This window comes from Parasteatoda tepidariorum, chromosome X2 (assembly GCF_043381705.1).
Source record: "Parasteatoda tepidariorum isolate YZ-2023 chromosome X2, CAS_Ptep_4.0, whole genome shotgun sequence".
NCBI classification, from domain to species: Eukaryota; Metazoa; Arthropoda; class Arachnida; order Araneae; family Theridiidae; genus Parasteatoda; species Parasteatoda tepidariorum.
Window position 1 is genome coordinate 8,818,355 of NC_092215.1, and position 22,769 is coordinate 8,841,123.

The 22,769-nt window shown below is 30.1% G+C and overlaps 1 protein-coding gene across 1 annotated transcript in view; it reads left to right on the forward strand.

The window, feature by feature from the left end:
- Window positions 1–8,262, forward strand: part of LOC107452408 (Na(+)/H(+) exchanger protein 2) — a 170,620-nt gene extending 162,358 nt beyond the window's left edge. The window contains exons 9-12 of the mRNA XM_043049487.2: window positions 1,050–1,206; window positions 3,063–3,249; window positions 6,315–6,404; window positions 7,527–8,262. Of these exons, the coding sequence (XP_042905421.1) occupies window positions 1,050–1,206; window positions 3,063–3,249; window positions 6,315–6,404; window positions 7,527–8,158 (1,066 nt within the window). The 3' untranslated portion in view covers window positions 8,159–8,262. The remainder of the gene's footprint in view (window positions 1–1,049; window positions 1,207–3,062; window positions 3,250–6,314; window positions 6,405–7,526) is intronic.
- The last annotated feature ends 14,507 nt before the right edge of the window (window positions 8,263–22,769 follow it).

The window sequence follows — 22,769 nt, forward strand, 5'->3', positions numbered from 1 at the left end:
TCATATTAAATCTCAAGATTCATGCATTGGTGCATAAATTTGAAGCTGATTTCTGACAAAGCAGAGAAAGTTGGCAGCTTTGTATTAAGCATATACAAATTATAATAATAATAACAACTAGGAAAAAATATTATAAACCCTTCCTAACATAAGATATTTGTACGCAAAAGCAGCATAAAAATGCAAGCATTGTAATATATTTTATTTGATTTTGATAAAATAAAAAAATTAAATAAAAATTATAAATTAGACACTTTTTAATAACCAAGTCTATATTAATAAACACATTAACAAAATATATACTTAAAAAATTATAATAAGAAGGAAAAAAACATTTAAAATTAAATTTAAAAAAAAGAGTTTTTAATAAAATCTGATTATTTAAAAATGGAAATCAGAAGTGTTAAGTTATGCAAAAATTTCAACAATGAGACTTAATTTGAACATAACAGCTCAAAGAAACTAAGTTGCATTACATTTTAACAGCTAAAGAAACAAACACTTTGACGAGAATTAAAAACAATTAAAGAAAAGGTAAAAAAAAAAATCATTTACATCATTGATATAAAATAATATTAGGGAGAACTAAAGAATGAAACATTAAATGATAACAAAAAAAATATTAAAAAAAAGATTGTCAAAACATAATAAAGATACAGTTAAAGAAGAAAAAAGAAAACACTCATTAAAATGTGAAAATAGTTTGCTATTTTTATCACAGATTTATGAATAAAATTGAAAGCGATTTATATGACATAATTCTGACATGAACTTAAGCTAAAATGAACTTACAAATGCAATGTAATTGACAGCTAACTCGAGAGTTATTTAGAATTTCACTTTTTTAAAATTAAATTTAATATAAAATCCAATTACCTCATCAACAACCTCAGAAAACAACTGATTGTTTTTGGATATGGATGAATTTAAAATAGCCTGAAAGAAAATTATATATATATATATGTATAGATATAATGTATATATATATATAATGTATGTATATGTATATATATATATATATAATGTATATAATATATTAACCATTTCAGACTTGCTACTCCAGAGGAACCCAATGGACTGATTAGTGATCCTCCACTCTTAAATATTGATGTGGCTGAATTGACTTACAATCCAAGTTTTAAGGATCTCAAAGATTCAGAAATTCATCACATTCTGGAAGATGCCATGTTTAAACCTCCGAAGAGGGTAAGAAATTGAACATTCTTTTTATAACTTTATTCGTAACTTTTAATAATATTAGAATGATTGGGTAAGTAACGATTCTCTGGGGTTCAAAATTAAAAGAATTTTCAGATTTGGACTTCGAATTTCCAGACTAACAAGCCCATTCATGTAGATTTGGTGAAACATTAACAATCAAACCACGCGAGAGATTTTAATTGAATTTGGTTTGAACATAAGCAAATATAATACAACAAAATACACGTACACACATTCAATGGTTACAATACCAGTGGTCGGAAGAACTACATTTTCTATGTATTTAACTACAACTACTTTATTACAATTGTAGTTAACCACAACTACTACTACATTTTTTTTTATATAGTGACTACAATCTACTTTCGAAATATAATCACTGCTTCACTTCTTTTGAAAGACAAACTTAATGGGCGAATTTAATTTGAACCAATTTTCAAAATGATTGTGAATAAAAAAAATTGACTTGGTTAAATATGAGGAAATATTAAGAAGTTTTAATTCATGTTTACTTGTAATAAGTTTTTATTCCAAAGCTCTTTTTACGAATTTGTTCCTTTAACTAACTTTCAAACTCTATGCTTTTCTCGATAGTGAGTAAGGAATTGGTAGGAAATTATCAAATGTTTGTGATTTAAGTGATCAATGCTTTTTTATATCCTCCAAGTGATTAAGTACAGTGCGAGAAACAAAAAACGGACCAACCTAATGGTTGGATCTTCATGTTCTAGGTCTAAATCTTAATGGTTTGAGGGGGTGGCCGCAAATATGCTAATTAGCTAATGCAGATGATATTTTAAATTACGAAATCAGGCACAAAAAAGTCCTTTATAGTTCCTGTGAAATCTAATTTTTAAAAAGTGAGATATTTAAAATTTGATTTCTCAGGAACAATTCGACCCATTTCTCATCAATTTTTCCGAGCATGAGACGTAGATCTTATTAATGCTCGGCCACAGAGGCATTCTCATTGCGTACGCTGACGGACGTGCAAAGGATTTGCACCAATAAGATTCGAAACATTTTTCGCGTTTGAACTTTGTTTCTTTATTTGACTAACGTTAAAAGTAGTTGATAGGAATCGCTGTAAACTGCTAATGCATTTGAGACTTAATGTATGCCGTATAACAAAAGGAACGCATTACGAACATTTGTGAGGTTGAAATCTTGCTTATATTACCTATGAATGTGTATACATTATTAATGAATACATTTATTACATTTTGCATAGTAAACCTATGAAATTGGAGAATTGAGTTTGGCTAACCTTATATAAAAAATTTGCCAATATTTACTGAGCATGGTGTAACATCTATGTCCAGTTATGCGTAGAGTGAAAGGTTAATTGATGACAAAACTATAAAATTGACTAATTTTTCGCAAAAAAATGATCCAACATATGCAATATTTCCCTTTTGCATTCCATTAATTTTTCCTCCTACTTTTAAAGTTAAGATTAACAACACAAAATCATATTTTTAATTAAAATTATGGCAAAGAATCAATTTCAAAATATAACAGAAATAAATTAAAATAAAATCTAAAACAAATTTGGAAAAGCGCTAAGGCAACATAAGCCTAAAATTTGTCTTTAAATACATTTGTTTAAAAATTAAAGAATTATAATAAATTGAACTGGAACAAAGGGGCACGATTCACACCTTAGTTAGTCACTGAAAAGCTTCGACATAAATGCATGCAGGGTGTCTTCATGTTTCTTTTGTTCGATTTAATTTATTCTATTATAATTCTCTGTTTTATTTATAGACAATAATATCATAAGTCACTCTTAATAGTCAGTGTTTTACGGTAAAATTAAAGTCAAATTTATTATTTTATAGGTTCGACGTTATAGTCATTCACAGTTTGATGAAGCTTCGCCCAAGCATCCTCCGTTTCATCATCATATGCGATTGCAGATTCGACGTCTTATTAGTGAAAAATCTCGCAAGAAAAAGAAAGCTTTAAATAGTCTTCCAACCAATCATAATAAAGTACTACCTATCAGTACAGTGTATCTAAGTCCAGGTACAAAAAGTTTTTTTCCATTACTTTATTTCTAAAATAAAGCCTAAGCACAATCATTTTTGCAAAAATTCTAAATGTATTACATTGTGCTCTTAACGCAGGGTTTTCTGAAATGCGTAAATATCCAAATATCTCAAACAAATCTTAAAAATCAAAAAATTTGTTTGTCAATTTAAAAGAAAAAATTCTTTTGAATGGCATCAAACTTGATGCCTCAACCTAATTCTGTCGGTGTTATACAGTAGGGTCTTAAACTGTAACCTCCCTTTATTTATTTATTTATTTATTTATATATTTATTTTGCGGATTTGGTTATCTGGAGAAAAAAGTATTCCAGTTTACCTAGGGTGCATTTCGGTTCACGAAAAGAGAAAAATGGACGCGATTGATGATTAAAAGGAATATCTAGTAAAATCAAACTCGATCCCTAACACAATTTGTGAAGCGCAACTTCAAAATCTTAAATAAGATTACCCATTTTTTTTGTTGCAGATTTGGATTCTCCATAAGAAAATACAATACGTAAACAAAATGAATACCCTGAATATCTTTCGATCTAATGATCGGATTTTCGCGTACTAAAACTCAACGTTAATAATTCAATTGCCTCACCTTAAATGTGCTAATTAATTTGTATAGAGGACACGAGTTTTGAAATCGGGCGCAAAAACATACTTTCTCTGTATAAATACACTTTTTTTCAACGGATTTGGGTTCGTGACCCTCAAAATATGGACTCAATAATTAAGGCAGGAGAGCAGTCGCAGATGATTACCCTTTATAATAATGCAATTTTTCCGTAACTGATATCATTCATAAATGTATTTCATGCATTGATCTAGACTTCCGGGAGAATATTCACATCATTAAAAATAAAAATTCTAGTATTAATGAGCTTACCACTGTATCATGTTCTTCAAATATTTGGAAATCATTGATTCTTTAACTTTTACTGCCCATTTTATGCTGTTACTCTATAGGGGAGAGGGGGGCACGTGTGAACAATTTTTTTTATTTCTTCATTTTTCAAAAAATACAATCAATTTCTCACAATAAAGAAGTCCATGTGTTTAAATAGTCTTTTCTTTGTCTTATGGAATTTTTTGAGATTTTTCAATAAAATATTTATTTTCTTTATGATATTTTAGAAAAATAACTTCAATTGTTCACATGTGCCCCCTATAGGGGCACATGTGAACATGCCTGGGGCACATATGAACAAGATTAAAAACACAAAGCAATCATCGTATTTAAATGAAAAAAATATTTAATATAACACATATAGAAACACATTATACTGAAGGGGTTTTAGCTTACTACGTGAATTTATTGGATTTATTTGTTTATGTGAGCTTATTGGGTTAATTTCGTCAATTGGGTTTTTCGCAACTTCATGTTCCTCAGGAGTTCTAATGGGCCTTTTTCTTTCTTCTCTGATACTCTTTTTCTTTTTTTTTTTTCTTTTTTTCTATCTTTTCATTTCTAGCTTTAGCAATTCTATCTTTCTCAGGTGTATCAGTTAATATGCGTGATTTTTTCCTTTTCGCGTTTTCGTTTTTTTAAGTCACTCACTTGGACTCTTGGAAATGGTCGGATTGATTTTGGTGTAGGAAAAGTACTGATGGCACTACTGTTAAGATCATTGTCAACATTTTCTACCTGACCATTAGTAAATTTTTAATTTACTAATGATCATTAGTAACCATAAATTTTTAAAGAAAAAATTAACAATTAATTAATTAATTATGGAAAATTAAATAATAATAATTTTAAATGCGTACATATTTTTTAAATTTATAATATCATGAGGATAATAATCTTAATAATATGTAGGGGCACATGTAAGCTGTTCACATCAGCTCCAAATGTTTTGTTCACAAGTGCCCCATCATCTTTCTTAAACCTAACTTGAAAAATAAAGAATTTTTTATTAAGTAAAAAAAAAAATAATAATTGTCATGAACGTACCTGAATGTTCACATAATGGTCTTCAATAGTTAACTTTAGCTTATTAGTTGATTTATACTAATTTTTCACTTGAAGAAGCGAGTGATAAAAGTATATACAACACCAGCCGATACAAGGAAATTGTCAGAATAGAACAACAAAATGGCTCATTGTTTTGAAAGTTTGGCAGAGAGGTAGGACTAGAACTACCATCTATTGAAAATTTTTCAAGATTTTTTCTTTCAAATCATATTGGTAAAACATGCCATGTTCACATGTGCCCCCCTCTCCCCTATTTATCTCGATTAGTATGATGTAACAACTGTCGAATTATATATCTCTGATTTCCCATACTAACTACTTGTTCTTTTAAAAATCAAATTATTGATGACTTAATAGTTAAAAATCCAATTGTTATATCATATCTTGCTGGATGTTCCTGCAATATCTACTAAAGTTTTTATTTGAAAGTCGAAATAAATTTTATCTTAATGTTTGAAAAATCCGTTTATTTTATCATAGATATCAGATGGTAACATGATATGAACTGAAACTTTTATTTGTCTTTCAAAATTTTGATTACTTAATATTTAAAAATTCTATTATTATATCAAATATTGTATGGAATTTCCTTTAATGTAAAATAAAATGCTTAATTTGACAATTAAAATATTGAAGGCTTAATATTTTAAAATCCATTCATTTTATCAAATATTGTAGGTAATTCCTTTAAAATCAAATAATTTTTTTTAATTTCCTAATCAAAATATTAATGACTTAATGTTTGAAAATGCAATAATTTTATCAAGGATTGTAGTTAATTCCTTTAAAATGAATTATATTTTGTATTTCATAATCAAAATATTGATAACTTAATATTTGAAAATCTAATCATTTTATCAGGGGTTGCAGGTAATAATGGAATTTTATTTCATTATCAAAATATTATGGCTCAATGTTTAAAAATTTGATAATTACATCAAGTGATACAGGAAGTATCTTCAATATGCATTAAAATTTTATTTAACTGTCAACATATTTATGACTTAATATTTGCAAATTTAAACATTAAGTTTTTCCAAATTCTTATTTGAAACATTGTATTGAAATATTTATAGGTCCAAATCGTCCTCAAGTCACTGTTACAACTCCTTCAGAAGAAGATGATGGAGTGATTTCTTTCATAGCAAAATCTACTTCACCAACAGGTTAAGTCCTAATCATAAAATATTTCTATTGCTTGTTTGGGAAAGAAAATGCCGCTAATAACAAGGAATTTTTTTCTTTTCACATTCTTTTTTCAACACATTGTTTTTTCCAACCATGTGAAAAATTATCGTTAGAGCATCATTCTAAAAATAAAATTTATAACTTGCATTGGTAAATTATGGATCATAGTTGATGAAAATAAACTTTAAACACTTTATTCACTAATTTTCATAGTTTAAATAATACAAAATTTTTACTATGTATAAGATGTAAAGAAATAATATGAACAGAGTTTAAAACCAAATATTTTTATAGCAACATATCGCATATATGTCAAAAATGAACATTCTAAAAAGATTCTACACCTACTCACAGAGCCTAAAGTACTCAAAAAGGTACTTCGGGAAAATATTCAAGTTTAAGTCATAAGAAAATGTCTATGTTTCTAAATTTTAAACTTTATTTAAGGCTTCGCCGCATGAGAAAAAACTCTAGAGAAGAAATTACCCTTCTAAGGTTTTAGTTTTGTAAATTTAAAGGAAATGTTAAAAATAAACTTGTATTTTCAAGAATAATTTCAGGTAAAACATGATTTAAATAATGATAACTTTTTATTTTACTTATGTTGATTAAGAGAATTTATAATTATAAAATATAAAATAAACAGATCTGTAACTGAACATACCCCAGTAGTGTTAATGAATATTTTTAAATACAACAGTTAATGAACAGAAGCTTACTACCTTACTGTAGACACTGTATTGAATCATCTGGTTTCAGGGTCTTCCTTTAAAGAAACTATGAATTTTTTGTGTCTGCTATGCACTTTGCTTTGCTAATAGAATTATAAGCTGTATGTTATATAGTTTCCTGCTTTAAGTGCAGTTGATTGTTTAGAATGGAATCATTTTCTGATTGTGCTTAAGAGAAATTAAGCATAATTTTTAATTAGTTGTTGATTATGGTTCAACCTTCACACTCGGCTCCACCTCTTAGTGTAGCCCAGTCAAGAAGATAGGACTAGCTGAGAATACCATTCATTTTGCACCCTATCGTTTACAATGTTGAAACTTATTTTAAACTGTTGATTATGTTAATTAACAAGTACATTATTCTTACAGAGACTGAACCTGAACCCCAGCGTACCCTGACTGAAACAATTTTACCTTGGAGACGTGTGGATGAGGACCACTTCGATTATCCTGCAAAGCCACAAGAAGAATTTCCATCTTGGGTTGATAATCGAGAATACTATCCAGGCTATATGTCGCCCACTCCTGATTTTCTAGAAAGAATTAGTGATAAACCATATCCAAGCGTGCCAGAAACTCATGATGTCATTTATGATTCCATCGAAGAAGAAAATGACGAATGCTTTGAACCTGAAAAGGCCGAAGCCAGTACTTCCAAAATTGATAATAGTGAGATCACAGTCAAAGAAGAAATACCAAAAGAAATCCCAAGATTTCATCCTGAAACTCATCGAAGCATTCCACCGGATAACGAAGAAATTCCAAAAGAAATTCCAAGATTTAATCCTGAAACTCATCGAAGCATTCCACAGGATAGAAGACGACGGTATTTTCGGGAACACGTTCGGCGGCGAACCCTGACATCCCCGGATCAATTTTCTTTCCATAGTGATCAATCAGGAGAATCCCGACCACAATCAGGAGACTCCATCAATATTGAATGTCCTGATGTTGTCCTGGATATGGATATTGAGACTGAAAACGCAACTACGAAACTGTGATCTCTTAAATAACTAAACATTGTTTAAGAAAACATATCATTCGTGAGTAACTTAAACACTTTTAAAAATGGCATCTTTATTCATAAAATTATTGTTGATGTGAATCGATATTGTGATAGTTAGTTTTTTTATTATACTCCCCAATTCATGAGCGAAGCGATATGTTTCGATAGTGAAAAGTGCGCATGAATAGCGTCACTACATAAAACGACACTATTTTTGCGCAGTTTTCACTGATGAACTCTGCACTTGAGTTTTGCCGTAAGTTAATTCACACATTCATAAATCAATTCTCCTAAAGAAGCAATGAGTTTACCAACTATAAATAAGGAGAGTGATTCAGCGCAACAGTACAAAGTTAGAGGAAACTTATGTTTCCTCTAACTTTGTAATAAGGCACATCAAAATCATTGGGCATTGCATAGAAACTTATGACCGAAAATGTTATCGTAGTTGTTAGAGAATTTCCCCTGATACTGATGCATGTTCATGCGCATTTGATCGGACAGTTTCATTTATAAAAGTTATCTTAGTTTCGTTTCCTCTATTAATTTGGTCGAAAATGGCATTCAAATAGGTCCAAATTTAGCTGTTTTATGGTAGTCCAATGATTTGGCGATTATTTTGCAGAACTCGCCAAGTTGGTTGCTAAATCAGTAAATTGCGGTAAAATTGCTATTACAGAGAGTATTTAAATACAATTTTTAACAATAGTTGTTAGAGAACACAAAATTAAGCCATTTTTGTTAAATGAAAGTTCTGGTTCTAATGCGTATGAGCAGCAAGTCCATAATAGCAAGGCGCCCCTAGCGGCGATGACAATTCCGACCATGGGTTGCTAAGCAGTTCTTTACCTACATGATGCGCCTGCCCTACTTTTTCTTCAAGTCTGTTACCGCTGTGATGAATATGGAGGACGTCAAATTTGTAAAATATTTGATTATGTAGTTGACGTCATTCTGATGTGTTTTTTCACTTGCGAAACTTATCGTCTGATACGTAGAATTGATTATTAGAATCGCATCGAGAAATGAAGTAAGAACTTGGTGCTATGCAGTTTTATTCTGGAACTACTATTCCTAGGAAAAGTAATTCCTTAAAAAGTATTCAAAATATTCCTTCAGAATGAGGAATTTGTTAAAAAATGTACAGATGTCTATTCAAAACAACATAATTTAAATAATTCCATTTAAGTAGGACTCACTTGTTCGTATTAATCACTAACTAACAGTCTTCCAATTTTGATTGCTCTTAGTTAGAGCAACAATTGAAAAAGATAAATAAAGTCAGTATTCTAGTTATCCTTTAGAAAGAATTATAGATATGATATTTCTAGTAGTACTATTTTCTGGAACGACAGATAGCTAACTAGAAAAGCAATTGTATTATACCCTGAAAAAAAATCATCACTTACCTGCCTCAGTAACGATAAAACGATACAATGAGCTTCAAGTTTAATGTACGTCCTTAAAATCTATAACCATAGTTCCAAAATAATATAAATTTAATACAAAAAAACATTGTTATACAAAGTCGGTTTAACCTAAGACCCGAGCTTTAAATAATTGTTTAAAAAACTGCAATTTTCACTCCGAAATATATAGCTTAGAAGAAAGTAAACCTAAAAGTCAATAAAATACTTCTTAAGAAAGTCAATTAATTAAATTTAATTAGCTTTTTCAGTTTTTTAATTATTACATAAAACATTATGCATTTTAATTTTTTGCGTATGGTAGTGTATTTTATTGAGTATTTCTTCCTTTTTTGGACATAAAACAAAAGCCCCTAGATTCAGATAATAAGAACAAATCTGTTTAAGCGGTTAATTGAATCAAATTTTCTTCGCCATAATTTTTCACTGTACAAAAAATTCCAACCAACAAGATAAATCCACTTATATTTTTATATAGACAATAGTTTTGTAAAGGCAGACAAACAGAAGAAAAACTCTTAAAATATTTTACACTTCAAGTGATAAATCTGTACCAAATGTTGTGCAATATATTGGACACTGGATCTCTAGAGGCTTAAGTCACGCACGTCGAAGTTGAACAGCCTATAAAAGCACCAGTTTGAAAGCTGAAAAGAAAGTTAAGTATCACAGAGATCAAATGAATTGTTGACATTTAGTTTTAGCTGTGAAACTTTAGACGTTACTATAAGTGTTTAAAATGCCATTTTTCCTGTTCAAATTGGAAATGCCACTCTCCATTGTTGTTTTTCTTGCGTATTTTTGTCCATGGAGGCAGAATTTTTGTTTAAATCTCTTTTTGTTATTTAATATCCAAAATGGCTCTTTTCTTGTCAGCTTCTGATCTAAATGACCAGTATCGAACTAATCCTTTCATCTTTTAGTCATTGGGTACTTCTGTATCAGGATGATTTCTTGCGAAACTCCTCAATGAAATGAAAATATGACTTTCGAACAAAAATTACATTCCGAAATTTCGGTACTGAAATAATGGGACCGAAATGCCATAAGCCGGATTGAAATTCATTCCAACCAAACTGCATTATTTATGCACTGAATATAAAATGAATGTAATGAAGTGAATATAAAGTTAGATAAGAGAGATAAAATCATTCTTCTTAGAGTTGTGCTTATCTGAACGCATGTTCCTTATCTCGTTCTTGCATTCACTTTGAATGCTCTTATGTGAAATAATTTATCAGTCATATGCAGTCAGTGGTATAATCCACTTACCTCCCTTTGAAACCTTGAATAGTGGCGCTTCTGTCGCCCCAGTAATTTTCACATGTCTCCATTTTTCATTTAAGCAACCTTTATATTGTTGAAAAATACGTCTTGACCATTACCATATTTGTATAAAGAATTTAGACTACAAAAATTCGATTAGCTTTATATTTTCGATATGTACACTTTTTCAAGAGATATCATCGAAATTTAAAATATTTCCTTGGCATCAGAACTAGAATGCCTGAATTTGAAAAACATCGTAACAATCTAAACGATTTTGACCAAAATCGTCGCGAGATGTTTTGTTCCAAAATCGCCTCTCCCAAATTTTCTTAAGTAAGGCACTCTTTGGAAAATTTCTATATGAATTCTAGATACTGTGAAAAAAAAGTTAAGTCTGCTGTCTCAATTTAGTTAAGAAATATTTACTAAAAATAAATCGAGCTAGACATAACTGGTTTGAAAATCAGTTTGAATACTATTGTCAAAATTATGAGACACTAAAATTTAAATTTATTTATTTTTTCAAAATTATGCACGAAATTAAGAAATTTTCCTTGGGTACTGCTGTTGCTTTATAATTTAATATCCTGTAAGTTATATACTGGGTATCGAAGCACCATGAATATTGCACTTAACATACACCCCTTTTGATATATTTATCATGCACCCAATATGTTGTATTTAACATGCACCCTAAATGTCCTATTTAACATACATCCCGTATATTATTATTATCATTCACACTGCATGTTAAACATGACATACAAGCTGGTCTGTGATCACCACCCTTAAAATACATTTTTAAGATTTCGAAAAAAGGAAGTAAATATGTTATATATCTCAGGGGTAGCACATGAATATGTAAACAATGAAACCATTATCAAAAGGTATCAAAATTTAGTGAATATTTTAATGAGGAGGACGAGTAAAAAAACAATAAAATCTATTTGATTTGAGGAGTAAACTAAATAGAGATGAATGTGATTATTAGAAATATCCTCATATTCATCTGCAATCTATGGTGTTTTTTAGCCTGCAGTTCTCTATAGTCATTTGCCAGATTTTAATACGGTTTTTTTTTATTCATTTAAATATTAATTGGCGACTCTTAATATGCTTACTGCTTATATTTCACTTTTAAAAAAGATTCTAAAAATATATGCTATTTACCAATAAGTATTTGGACAATTATAAAAACAAAATTTTTAACAATATTTTTGAAATGAATTGAAAACAATGTTTTTAATAGTTCAAGGCTCTGGAGTATACTTTTCACAAGTATTTGTATGATAGATATTGTTATTTTTCCCACTTGACTTGGAAACCGAAGAATCGTTTCCGAAATCGGTGCTAAACCCCTTATATCAGTGATTTAACTTGTCCCAGAGGTTTTATTATTGGGTTCATATCTTAACTCTACGCAAGCCAACATACTTGGCTTAATCGATTTTGCTACCATACAAATTCACGGGGGACCTTGCAGCATAGCAAATACCTTGAAGTAATACAACACCCAACAACGCACCAGGTCCTGTTTTTCAAGACTATAACCCTGGTCAAACGATGTAGGTAGTGCCTAAATTGGTAACTCTCTCTCCCAACGTCTATATCATAACCAATTTTTTTTAATTTCCAACGGCAAGTCACAAACAAATATAAAAGGGTATACAAAAACAGGAATAAATATATGGGTACAATCGAAAGCAGAGGCTGAAGTTATTGCCTTAAATGTTTGCTGACAAGCCAGTAAAGCGCTGTCTCAGAGTCGCCAAAAGGGATGCATTTCGGCGGAAGTTGTGTCGATTCATTGGATTATTTGCTTCAAGTCATTATTTGCTTGATTTATAGAACCATGGCAGATTTAACGTGGACATTCTTACCGGTGTGCGCTGTCTCAGAGTCGCCTTAAAGTGATGCATATCGGCGGAGGTTGTGTCGATTATTGCATTATTTGCTTCAATCCATTATTTGCTTGATTTATAGAACCACGGCAGATTTAACGTGCATCTTCTTACCGGTTTTTTAGGTGGCGCTGTCACAGAGTCACCTTAAAGTGATGCATATCGGCGGAAGTTGTGTCGATTCATTGGATTATTTGCTTCAATCCATCATTTGCTTGATTTAGAGAACCACGGCAGATTTAATGTGCACATTCTTACTGGTTGTTTAGGTGGCTGCCAGGATCTAACTTACGACCCCTAATACTCTACCAAGAGAATTAGAGATGTACATCCTGGTTACTTTCCTGGAAGTTACATGATTCCAGCCTTTAAAAATGCCACAAAGTAGGAATCGTACTGTCATCCAAAACAGTGTATTGGCTTCGAGCTTGGATAAAATGTCATATTATGATGTCATGAAAAGCACTTTAATTTCACCTCTTCCAAAAAATATCCAAAATAATTATTGGTTAATAATATATACTCAGGATATTAACTACAAAGCATCATACACATATTTTTCATGAGTGAACCTTAATTTCAATATCTCAGTATTACACCATGTTCTTGCTAACAAATGATATTGTTAGTTAATCAGTTTTTTCGAGCATTTTTTTTTCTTCGATACAATTATGTTCAGAAAAGTTCAATGCTGCAATGCACCCGGTTTTCAATATTTGTAAACCTTAATCTCAATATCTCTATATTATACCATGTTCTTGCTAACAAATGACATTGTTAGTTAATCAGTTTTTTCAAACAATTTTTTTTTCTTCGATACAATTATGTTTAGAAAAGTTCAATTCTGCAATGCAAGTGCATTCAATATTTATAAAACATGGCACTGTATTATTTTCTTTTAATTGATCATACGATTGTTAAATGTTATTGTTAAATGTTATTGATATATTAATTGTTAAATGTTATTGCTATATTAATTGAGTGAGTGATTGGAAAAAGGAGAGTATCTTCTCCAACCAATTCCAAAAAAAAAAAAATTTCTTCTTTCTAATTACTAATTCAAATGTAATTCTAATCTAATGTCTTTATTATTGAGCCATCTAGATGTTTAAGCTCAAGATATAAGATACTATCTGTTCTAATGAAAATGGGGAAATGTTTTAATTGTGTAAAGGAAAAGTTGATATCAATAGACCACTTCCAACAAAATAATCCTTAAAACTGTGAATTTTAGCCATTTTTGTAAAAACTGGCTAGATGAATGCAACCGGTAGCCATAACAACCGGTACAGTAAGTTTAAAGACTTCCATTGTAGGGATATTTCTTGAAAGATCATTTCAGATGTTTTTTGAAAGATCACTTTAGATCAGATCACTTCTTACAAGGAAGGAACATTAAGTGAAATTATGTATGCAAAATATTTTTAGTACCGTAAAGTTATCAGCCACCCGAGAAACTTAAGTCACTTATGCCGGGTAAATTTCAGACTATAATTTTAGCTACAATTTTATGAGTTAGGTCAAATTCATGCCATAAGTTTCTTGTTTTAGTGAAGTTTTGAATCACTTATTTTAATACTGCTTTAACTTTATCAGACCTGAGTTTTAAACAATGACAGAAAAGGCGCTTTTTACTTATGAAATTTGAAATTCAGATGAAAGTAAACTGATGAATGCGATGAAAAATTAATTCATTAATTACAATTAATCATTAATTTTTAAATATTGTATAAAGAAGTAGTAAATTTAAAATTTTAGAACATTTCGCATATATCAGAATACTTTTATACGGTATTTCATTACGTTTGGATAAAATGAATTATTTTGCATAAAATTGTCAAACAGATGCTCGAATCAAACTTCTAACTTTTGTTTTGTAATTTTTCATCGTAAATGAAAATTTCAACCAAATAAAGTAAAACTAACTATATTTTTAAGGAGACAATCGCTTTGTTAAGGTATACAAATAATAGAGAAAAAAAATTAAAATATTGTTTTTTAAGTGACAAAATTATATCATATAATTTCCAATGTTTCAGATTCTATTACATTTAAGGTAAATTTATCATAAATTTAAGCGTTTCATAACTTTTATCAATATTTTTGAACTTAACCTCAAACAATATTTTTATGGTTGGTTTATTTCACTATATTTCAATCTCGATAAATATTTATATTTTTAAATTCATTGTTATTTTACTTATGGTTTAACAAATATCATCAAACTGACTTTATTAACTTTAGGGTTGAGCATTATTATAATCACTTGAATAAGGGACACTTTAAACAATTAATTATTTTTTTCACGAAAAGTTTTAAAAACTGTTTCAGATCTGTAACTTGATTTACATTCTTTATTAGAAATTTTTAACACTGCATAATGAGTTAAATGTACAATGTTTAGTCTTAAACACTTTCTTTTTTAATTGATGAGTTAGTTTTATTAGGGTTCTATTCTAGAAGAATCAGAATTTAATGTACCAAATTATAAAATTGCTTTAGATAGTCCATAATATTGTCCATTTTGTTAGTCTATTTTATATAATATTGATAAAATACACAACAGAAACTAAGTTAATTTAGTTTACTAAAAAAAAATATTTTTTTAAGCTTTTAACTTTCAAAACAATTTTAATCGTCGCTTTAACTATTATGATCACATAAATTTGAAAGATAAATATAATGTCGTGTTTGGTTTTCGTATTTATCTAATATAACATCCTGAAATAAAAGAAATGCTTTTACACTTTTATTTTTACTAATAAATGTTTTGATCTACACGTGTTCATTGTCGATATGCTGCTCAAAACATTTATTAACTTAAATTGTGATGGTTTAAGAAAATATAATTTTAATTAATCTATCAGTTATTACTTACTAACATTGGCCAAATCTTAAATTCTTACTGTCGTGCTGCTCTCATACACCGAAGAGCCATTACATTATGACCACCCAGCTAATAACATGTAGGACCACCTTTAGCCCTCAAAACCGCTAGCACCCGCCGTGGTATTGATTCCACAAGGTGCTGATAGGTAGTCTGAAGTATCTGGTACCAAGCGCTCACCAACTGATCCAGCAATTCCCTCACATAGCGAGGGGGTACGTGGCAGCACGAATTTGGTTTTCTAAGTAGGACCACAAATGCTCTATTGGATTAAGGTCAGGTGATTTTGGGGGCCAAGACATGACTTGAAAGTAACTGGAATGTTCCTCGACGATTCGACCCTTATGACATGGTGCATTATCCTGTTGGTAAACGCCATCCCCCGCAGGAAAAATTGTTGCCATGAATGGGTGAACCTGGTCTGCAACTGAGTTCAAGTAGCTTACAGACGTCAGGGATTGTTCTATGAGGATTATGGGTCTTAATGTGTCCCATGAAAACATTGTTCCTGGGCGAGAAACCATGAAAACCTGGGTGAGCCCATTGTTATAGATGGAGGGTGGTCATAATGTAATGGCTCTTCGGTGCATAATACGGGTTAATTTAAATAATCATGTTTCATTTATTTATTTTTTGTTTTCAACATATATATTTTATAGAAACTTTCATGCATGTAAACATTAAGTGCAACCATAAAACAAAATTTAAATTAATTGGTTTCTTGAATAAATTCTCGAGCATTGACATATGTATTTAATTATAAAAGCCGCGATTGCTCAATGTTTAAGACACTGATCTGTCATTGTAAGGAACTGGGATCAATCATCAGTGTCAGCTCAAAGCCCACTCAATAAGTACCAGCTTGTCTGGGAAATAAAGACGATCTGTACGCAATACTGACCACGTTGCCACAATCAAGTCGTTGGTCATGAAATTGTGTAGCGTCAGCCTCTATGATCCCCCTGGCCTAAGTGACTTGAGTATGATGCGACGTAAGATTGAAATGTAAATAATGTGTTGTCTACTTCAGTTATCGAAATAAATGTTTTCAAAAATATCAATGAAAGTTAGATTATTTTAAATACACTGCTCAACTACCACCAAATGAGCGATAAATATTTTGGAGGTTATTTTTAACATTTTGTTCAATTTGATTTTATGGATCAGTCTGTGCTGTTCCATAGAAAGTTTGTAAAACAAATATTTAAAAAGTAAATTTATATTATTTAAAAAGTGATTTAAGTAACCCTGAATGATGGCAAGAAATAAAGAAATGAAAGTTTTGTTTATTTCCTGCTTCAGTTATGTAAATAAGATTTTATAGAATACCACTGACATTTTAAATACACCGCTGAATTACCACCAAATGAGCGATAAATATTTTGGAGGATTAAGGTTAATTTTTTATTTTTGTACAATTTGGTTTTATGGGATCAGATTCAGTATTAGTTAGTACTATTCCAAAGACAGTTTGTAAAATAAATATTTATCAAGTAAATTTATATTGTTCAAAAAGTGACTTTAGTTACCCCGAATGATGGTAAAAAATAGGAAAATGTTAGTTTTGTCCATGTCTTACTTCAGTTATGTAAATTAGGCTTTTCTGAAATAAATATTAAATACACGACTGAATTATGATCAAATGAGTGATAAATATTTTGGAGATTTAAGATTAATTCTTAATTTTGTTTTAATTTGGTTTCATCGGTATCAGATTGAGAGGCATTCTGCATTGTTCTAAAGAAAGTTTATTAAGTAAATATTTGCAAAGTAAATTTGATGTAGAAAACTACGCTTTCTTGTGAAACAAAACAAAATTAACAACGCAGGAAAAATATAAAATTTAACTCCGAAGAAATCCACAGCAACGACGAAATATTAAAAAAAATATTCAAAATTAGTACACAAAGCTAGAAATTGTTATGTACAAAAAAAAATCAAAGTGACTAGTGACTAGAAGCTACTAGACTAGAATTTTGAATTGTCTTTTAAATACATTTGAAATAAATAAGATTTTTCTCTAATTTGATTATCAAAAACGAATCTCATTACTTTTTTTTTCTTACTTTTCTCTTAAAATTTAATATGGTCATTCCCATTTTTATTTTATGCACACAACATTAATAATCTTTTGAAGAAAGCACTTTTTGTTTTAGGCGAACTCATACTGTCTAACTAGGCTCTAATGTCTAAGGTCTAGCATAAATAATCTTTTAGACAACTCTTTTTATCGAATTCATTAATTATTTTATTCTTGAAGAAAAATTCAATTTATTATTCAAAATGATAAAATGTATTAATTTATTCCTGGATTCAGTAAATAATTTAAATTGATTTGTAAACTGAAACATATAAAAAAAATTCGTAATAGTTATCATAAAAAAGCGAAAAGAATTATTATTACATATTATGAACAAATGTATCATGAACAAAGTGCATATTAATTATGCGCAACTGATAGATAGCTGTTTTTAGAAAGTAAAAAATTGTTACTTACAAAAACTAAAAAAAACTTATAGAAAAAAAACTTAATTTTATTTGAAGAAAATTATTTGCACTTATTCTTCATAACTTTGTTAAATTTTGCTTTTTTATATATTAGTTGTCAGGAAATTCACAAAGACTTTTTTCTATTAAAACTCACGTTTCTATATTAGTTATTATTTAGATATATTTTCTTATAATAGTCTAGAATTTTGATGTTATTGTATTTACCGTAAACCGGGACAATTAGAATAAGTTTTTTTTTTTTTTTCAAAAATTATGATTCTTGAAATTCTACAACTTCTCAAATATTAAAAATTATTATTTAACCTCAACAAGTTAGCGGGAGAAAGCTTAGCGGAAGAGTGCATTTTTTCATAGGTGGGGGAAGTTAAACCACGCCAAATGTGAGAATTTCTTTTGGTGAGAATTCCAAACTAGCATTCCATTCCGATTCTTTGGTTCACTACAAAAGGTGTTTAAATTCACTTTCCTCTGATTCTCCATTTCTCTTTCGCTTCGACTTTCTTACCTTCTTCCCCTAAATCGCTAGAATAAACTCTACCAGTTCGCTTTATTCTTACTTTTTACAAGCAACTTGTGAAAAACCTATATGACAAAAAAAAAAGTTTCATTTTTTTTTAAAAATTTCGTTTTTTTTTTCTTTTCTTTTATTCGTTCGGGGCAATAAAAAAAGACATATTCAAGAAATATGGCAAAATTGTTCAGGTTTACGGTAATAAAAATGTTGTTTTTCGATTATCACTTCGTTATGGAAGTTACCGAGAAAGTTCATAGAATGTTACTCATAGATATGTTTATTTATTTTACTTTATCAGATGAACATTTTACTAGCTTTTAAAATGTATATACGTATTTTTTCACTTATTTATTTTATCTTTTAGTCTATTTAGTAGTATAAACAAGTGTTCCTATTCTGTGGCCAACATATGTCGAATGGAAGTAAATGAATATTCAGGCCAAATGAAATGATACTTTTGTAAGTCAGTGAATTTAGGTAAAGGTCTGTTACAATGATGTATTTATTTTTTATTATTGGAATAAACCATTGTGATAAAAATGATTTTTGATAGTATTGTTTTATTTCACATGTAAAATCTGAAGATCCTAAAAACAACCGTCGTTGAACAGCAGACCCAATTTTGGGTTTACGACTAACAACGTTCAATTCCGTAGCCTTGTAATTTTAAACCCAATCTAGAAGACAAGAAAACTCCCGGATCCAGTATTGGGAGAAACTTTGCCTTCGAAGAGGACTTTAAAGGGAACTAATCCGCATTTGCGTTACATGGAGGGGAAAACCACGAAATCCTCCCGCTGTTAACCAGACTGCAAGGGGACTCTAACCTATGATCAGTTTACCACTGAGGATATTTTACGTCGGCACTGTGATTGGTGTGAGCCGCGTGCAGAATTCGTAGCGACCAGCCTTCGCTGGGATTCGAACCCGGTTCACCTCATTGAAAGGCGAACGTTCTATCCCCTGAGCTACCACGGCTTTGCTTACATGAATAACAGATTTATATCTACTTAGATTGTAGGAATCCTTAACTTTTGTTTTATTTTCATGGTATTTAAATGGGATATTACTTTAGCCCGCACATGACAATGACAGTTAATGTACACATTGCAAAGAAATTTTAGTGAATCTTAATTTCAAAAATGGTAGCAACTACTTTATACCAAAGTGGTGTATTGAAATTCTACAGATAATTCTTGGTTCTTGGTGTTTCACTACACAACAAAACCAAGACTAGTTCCTGGTGTAAGGAAGCATCAAGAATGTTCTTTTGCACCACTTGGTGTAAAGTATCTGCCACCATTTTTTTTTTATTTGTGAGCACTAAAATTTATCATTGAATAAGATATGATAGGCATGACAGTCAATGAAGATATTTTTACGACGCAGAATCATTAGTCTAGGCTGCATCTGTTTAATATTTCTTAAAATAAAATCAGTTTGCTAATCAAACATATACAAAAAATAAAGGGGATATTTAGAGGAATTCGCAGTAGGCTTAACAGCACAGAAGCGAATAGAAATAAATATTCTAAAATTTTTTAACATAACTGACAGAATCAGAACATAATTATCTTCATAACACAACTAAAAACATACATACTTTTATAACAATTTGTTCTGTTTCTGCGAAATAATCAGCATAGAGCAAGGCGAGAATAAACTTTCGATTATATACTATCTACCGTTGTCGTCTCGCAGTTTCCCAGCTTACGACAACTATAAAATTGACAATAATAATTAATGAAGGTAGTAAATGTTTCTGAACTTGATGTAAGCTCTCTCAACTGTTGTAGTTCAGTTTTAACTACACCCTTTAAAGTGTGGATGGATTCTCGAGTTTGTATTACCTTAAAATAAAGAATTCATTCCCACAGTTTTGGGAGTTTTCCAACACCGAAGATTCAAATAAGTATTACACCACAATTTTTACAGAGTATTGAAACTTTTAATCATAACCACCTAGTACAAAACTTGCTTTCTAAACGAAAAATAAAGATAGCAAATGTAGAAATACCACTCCTTGTGGTACGACAGTTTTTGCAAGAAAAGCGTTTAAAATAGATTTCCTTGAGAAAACGCTCAACAAATCTAAACAATTTTCATTTTAAAGTAATTTTTCATCATATATATATATATATATATATATATATATATATNAAGTGTGCACATTGCATGTTAAGATTTCTCATTACATTTAACTTTTGTAGCAAGAAAATACTTCACTCCTAAATATAACACACAGAAGTTTTAACTTACGAAACTTACTAAGTGCATTTAAAATATACTCTTAGTGGTTTAAATCTAATATAAGTAATTGGAATATTGGTCTAGAGGTAAGTGGAATATATTAGCCAGTGGCGTCTTGAGGCTGTTACCAAACGGTTTCACGCTGACACCAGCTAATTACTACGCTAGCACACATAGGGCATGACATGGAGGGTGGCTAAATACGACGCTCGTAATGAAAGGGTTGAATAAAGAATAATGAACAATTATATAAAAAAAAGTACTCTCTGTATGGAATTATCTTTTGATAAACGAATTGTATAGTGTTTTACAAGAATTTTTCAATTAGCTGAAGAAGTTCCTGAGTTATAGCGAAATGTGGGAGAAGTTAAATTATCATTAAGGAGTTAAAGCATCGAATCCGTTAAAAAAAAAATGTTTATTCAGGGAAAGTATGACTTTGTAACTTAAAATATAATTTATACTAATAAATATAATTATAATTGTTATATAATTGTAAACATTACATATATATATATATAAATCTAAGTTTAATATTAAGAACTATTGAGAAAAATAGAGAACTATAGTCTAAAAAAATATGCAAAAAATGCACGCAAATCAGTACTTTAAACATTTTCTTACACCTAAAATTTACAGTGCTTGAAATAAAAAAGCGAACAACCTAAATAATTTTTCGTCTAATGATAAGATTTTTAGGTACAATATTTTAAGTTACAAAGTCATACTTTCCCTGAATAAACATTTTTTTTTTAACGGATTCGATGCTTTAACTCCTTAATGATAATTTAACTTCTCCCACATTTCGCTATAACTCAGGAACTTCTTCAGCTAATTGAAAAATTCTTGTAAAACACTATACAATTTGTTTATCAAAAGATAATTCCATACAGAGAGTACTTTTTTTTATATAATTGTTCATTATTCTTTATTCAACCCTTTCATTACGAGCGTCGTATTTAGCCACCCTCCATGTCATGCCCTATGTGTGCTAGCGTAGTAATTAGCTGGTGTCAGCGTGAAACCGTTTGGTAACAGCCTCAAGACGCCACTGGCTAATATATTCCACTTACCTCTAGACCAATATTCCAATTACTTATATTAGATTTAAACCACTAAGAGTATATTTTAAATGCACTTAGTAAGTTTCGTAAGTTAAAACTTCTGTGTGTTATATTTAGGAGTGAAGTATTTTCTTGCTACAAAAGTTAAATGTAATGAGAAATCTTAACATGCAATGTGCACACTTCGCGGCGTACTTTGGACGGTTTGTGTTGCTTTTAAGATCCTTCTTATATACTACCTAAGGACAGAGCCTGACAAAAGCAGGGTCATACGGGGCATTTTCCCCGGGCCCCACATCTGAGGGGCCCCCAAAATCAAATAGAAAGTTTCTGTTAAGTTTCCTTCTTTAATGAACTTTTTTTGAACAAAATATCAATAGAATGTAAAACTCGTCAGTTTTATGTTAGCTTCCTCATTAATCTATCGCATGAACACAAAAAACCTATATTTCGTAAATCCATGGCTTTCTAGTGCGGAATTCAGCTATATTTTCGCAATTACGATGGACAAATTTGGCCAATCAAAAGCCTGTGTTTTTACATATCGCAAAATTAGATATGCTTACAAAAATACAGACTTCTGATTGTCCTAAGTGAGCCATCGTAATAGCTGAATTCCGCCCTAATGTCAGCAAGGATATGAATTTTTTGCAGCTGGATGACAAAGAACAATCAGAAAACTGTATTCGGCATGACGGACATAGAATTGTCCGAAAATCAATAAAATGAACAGGAATGATATTTCGTCTGACCATTGGAGGGAGGACTTAATAGCTATTTTAG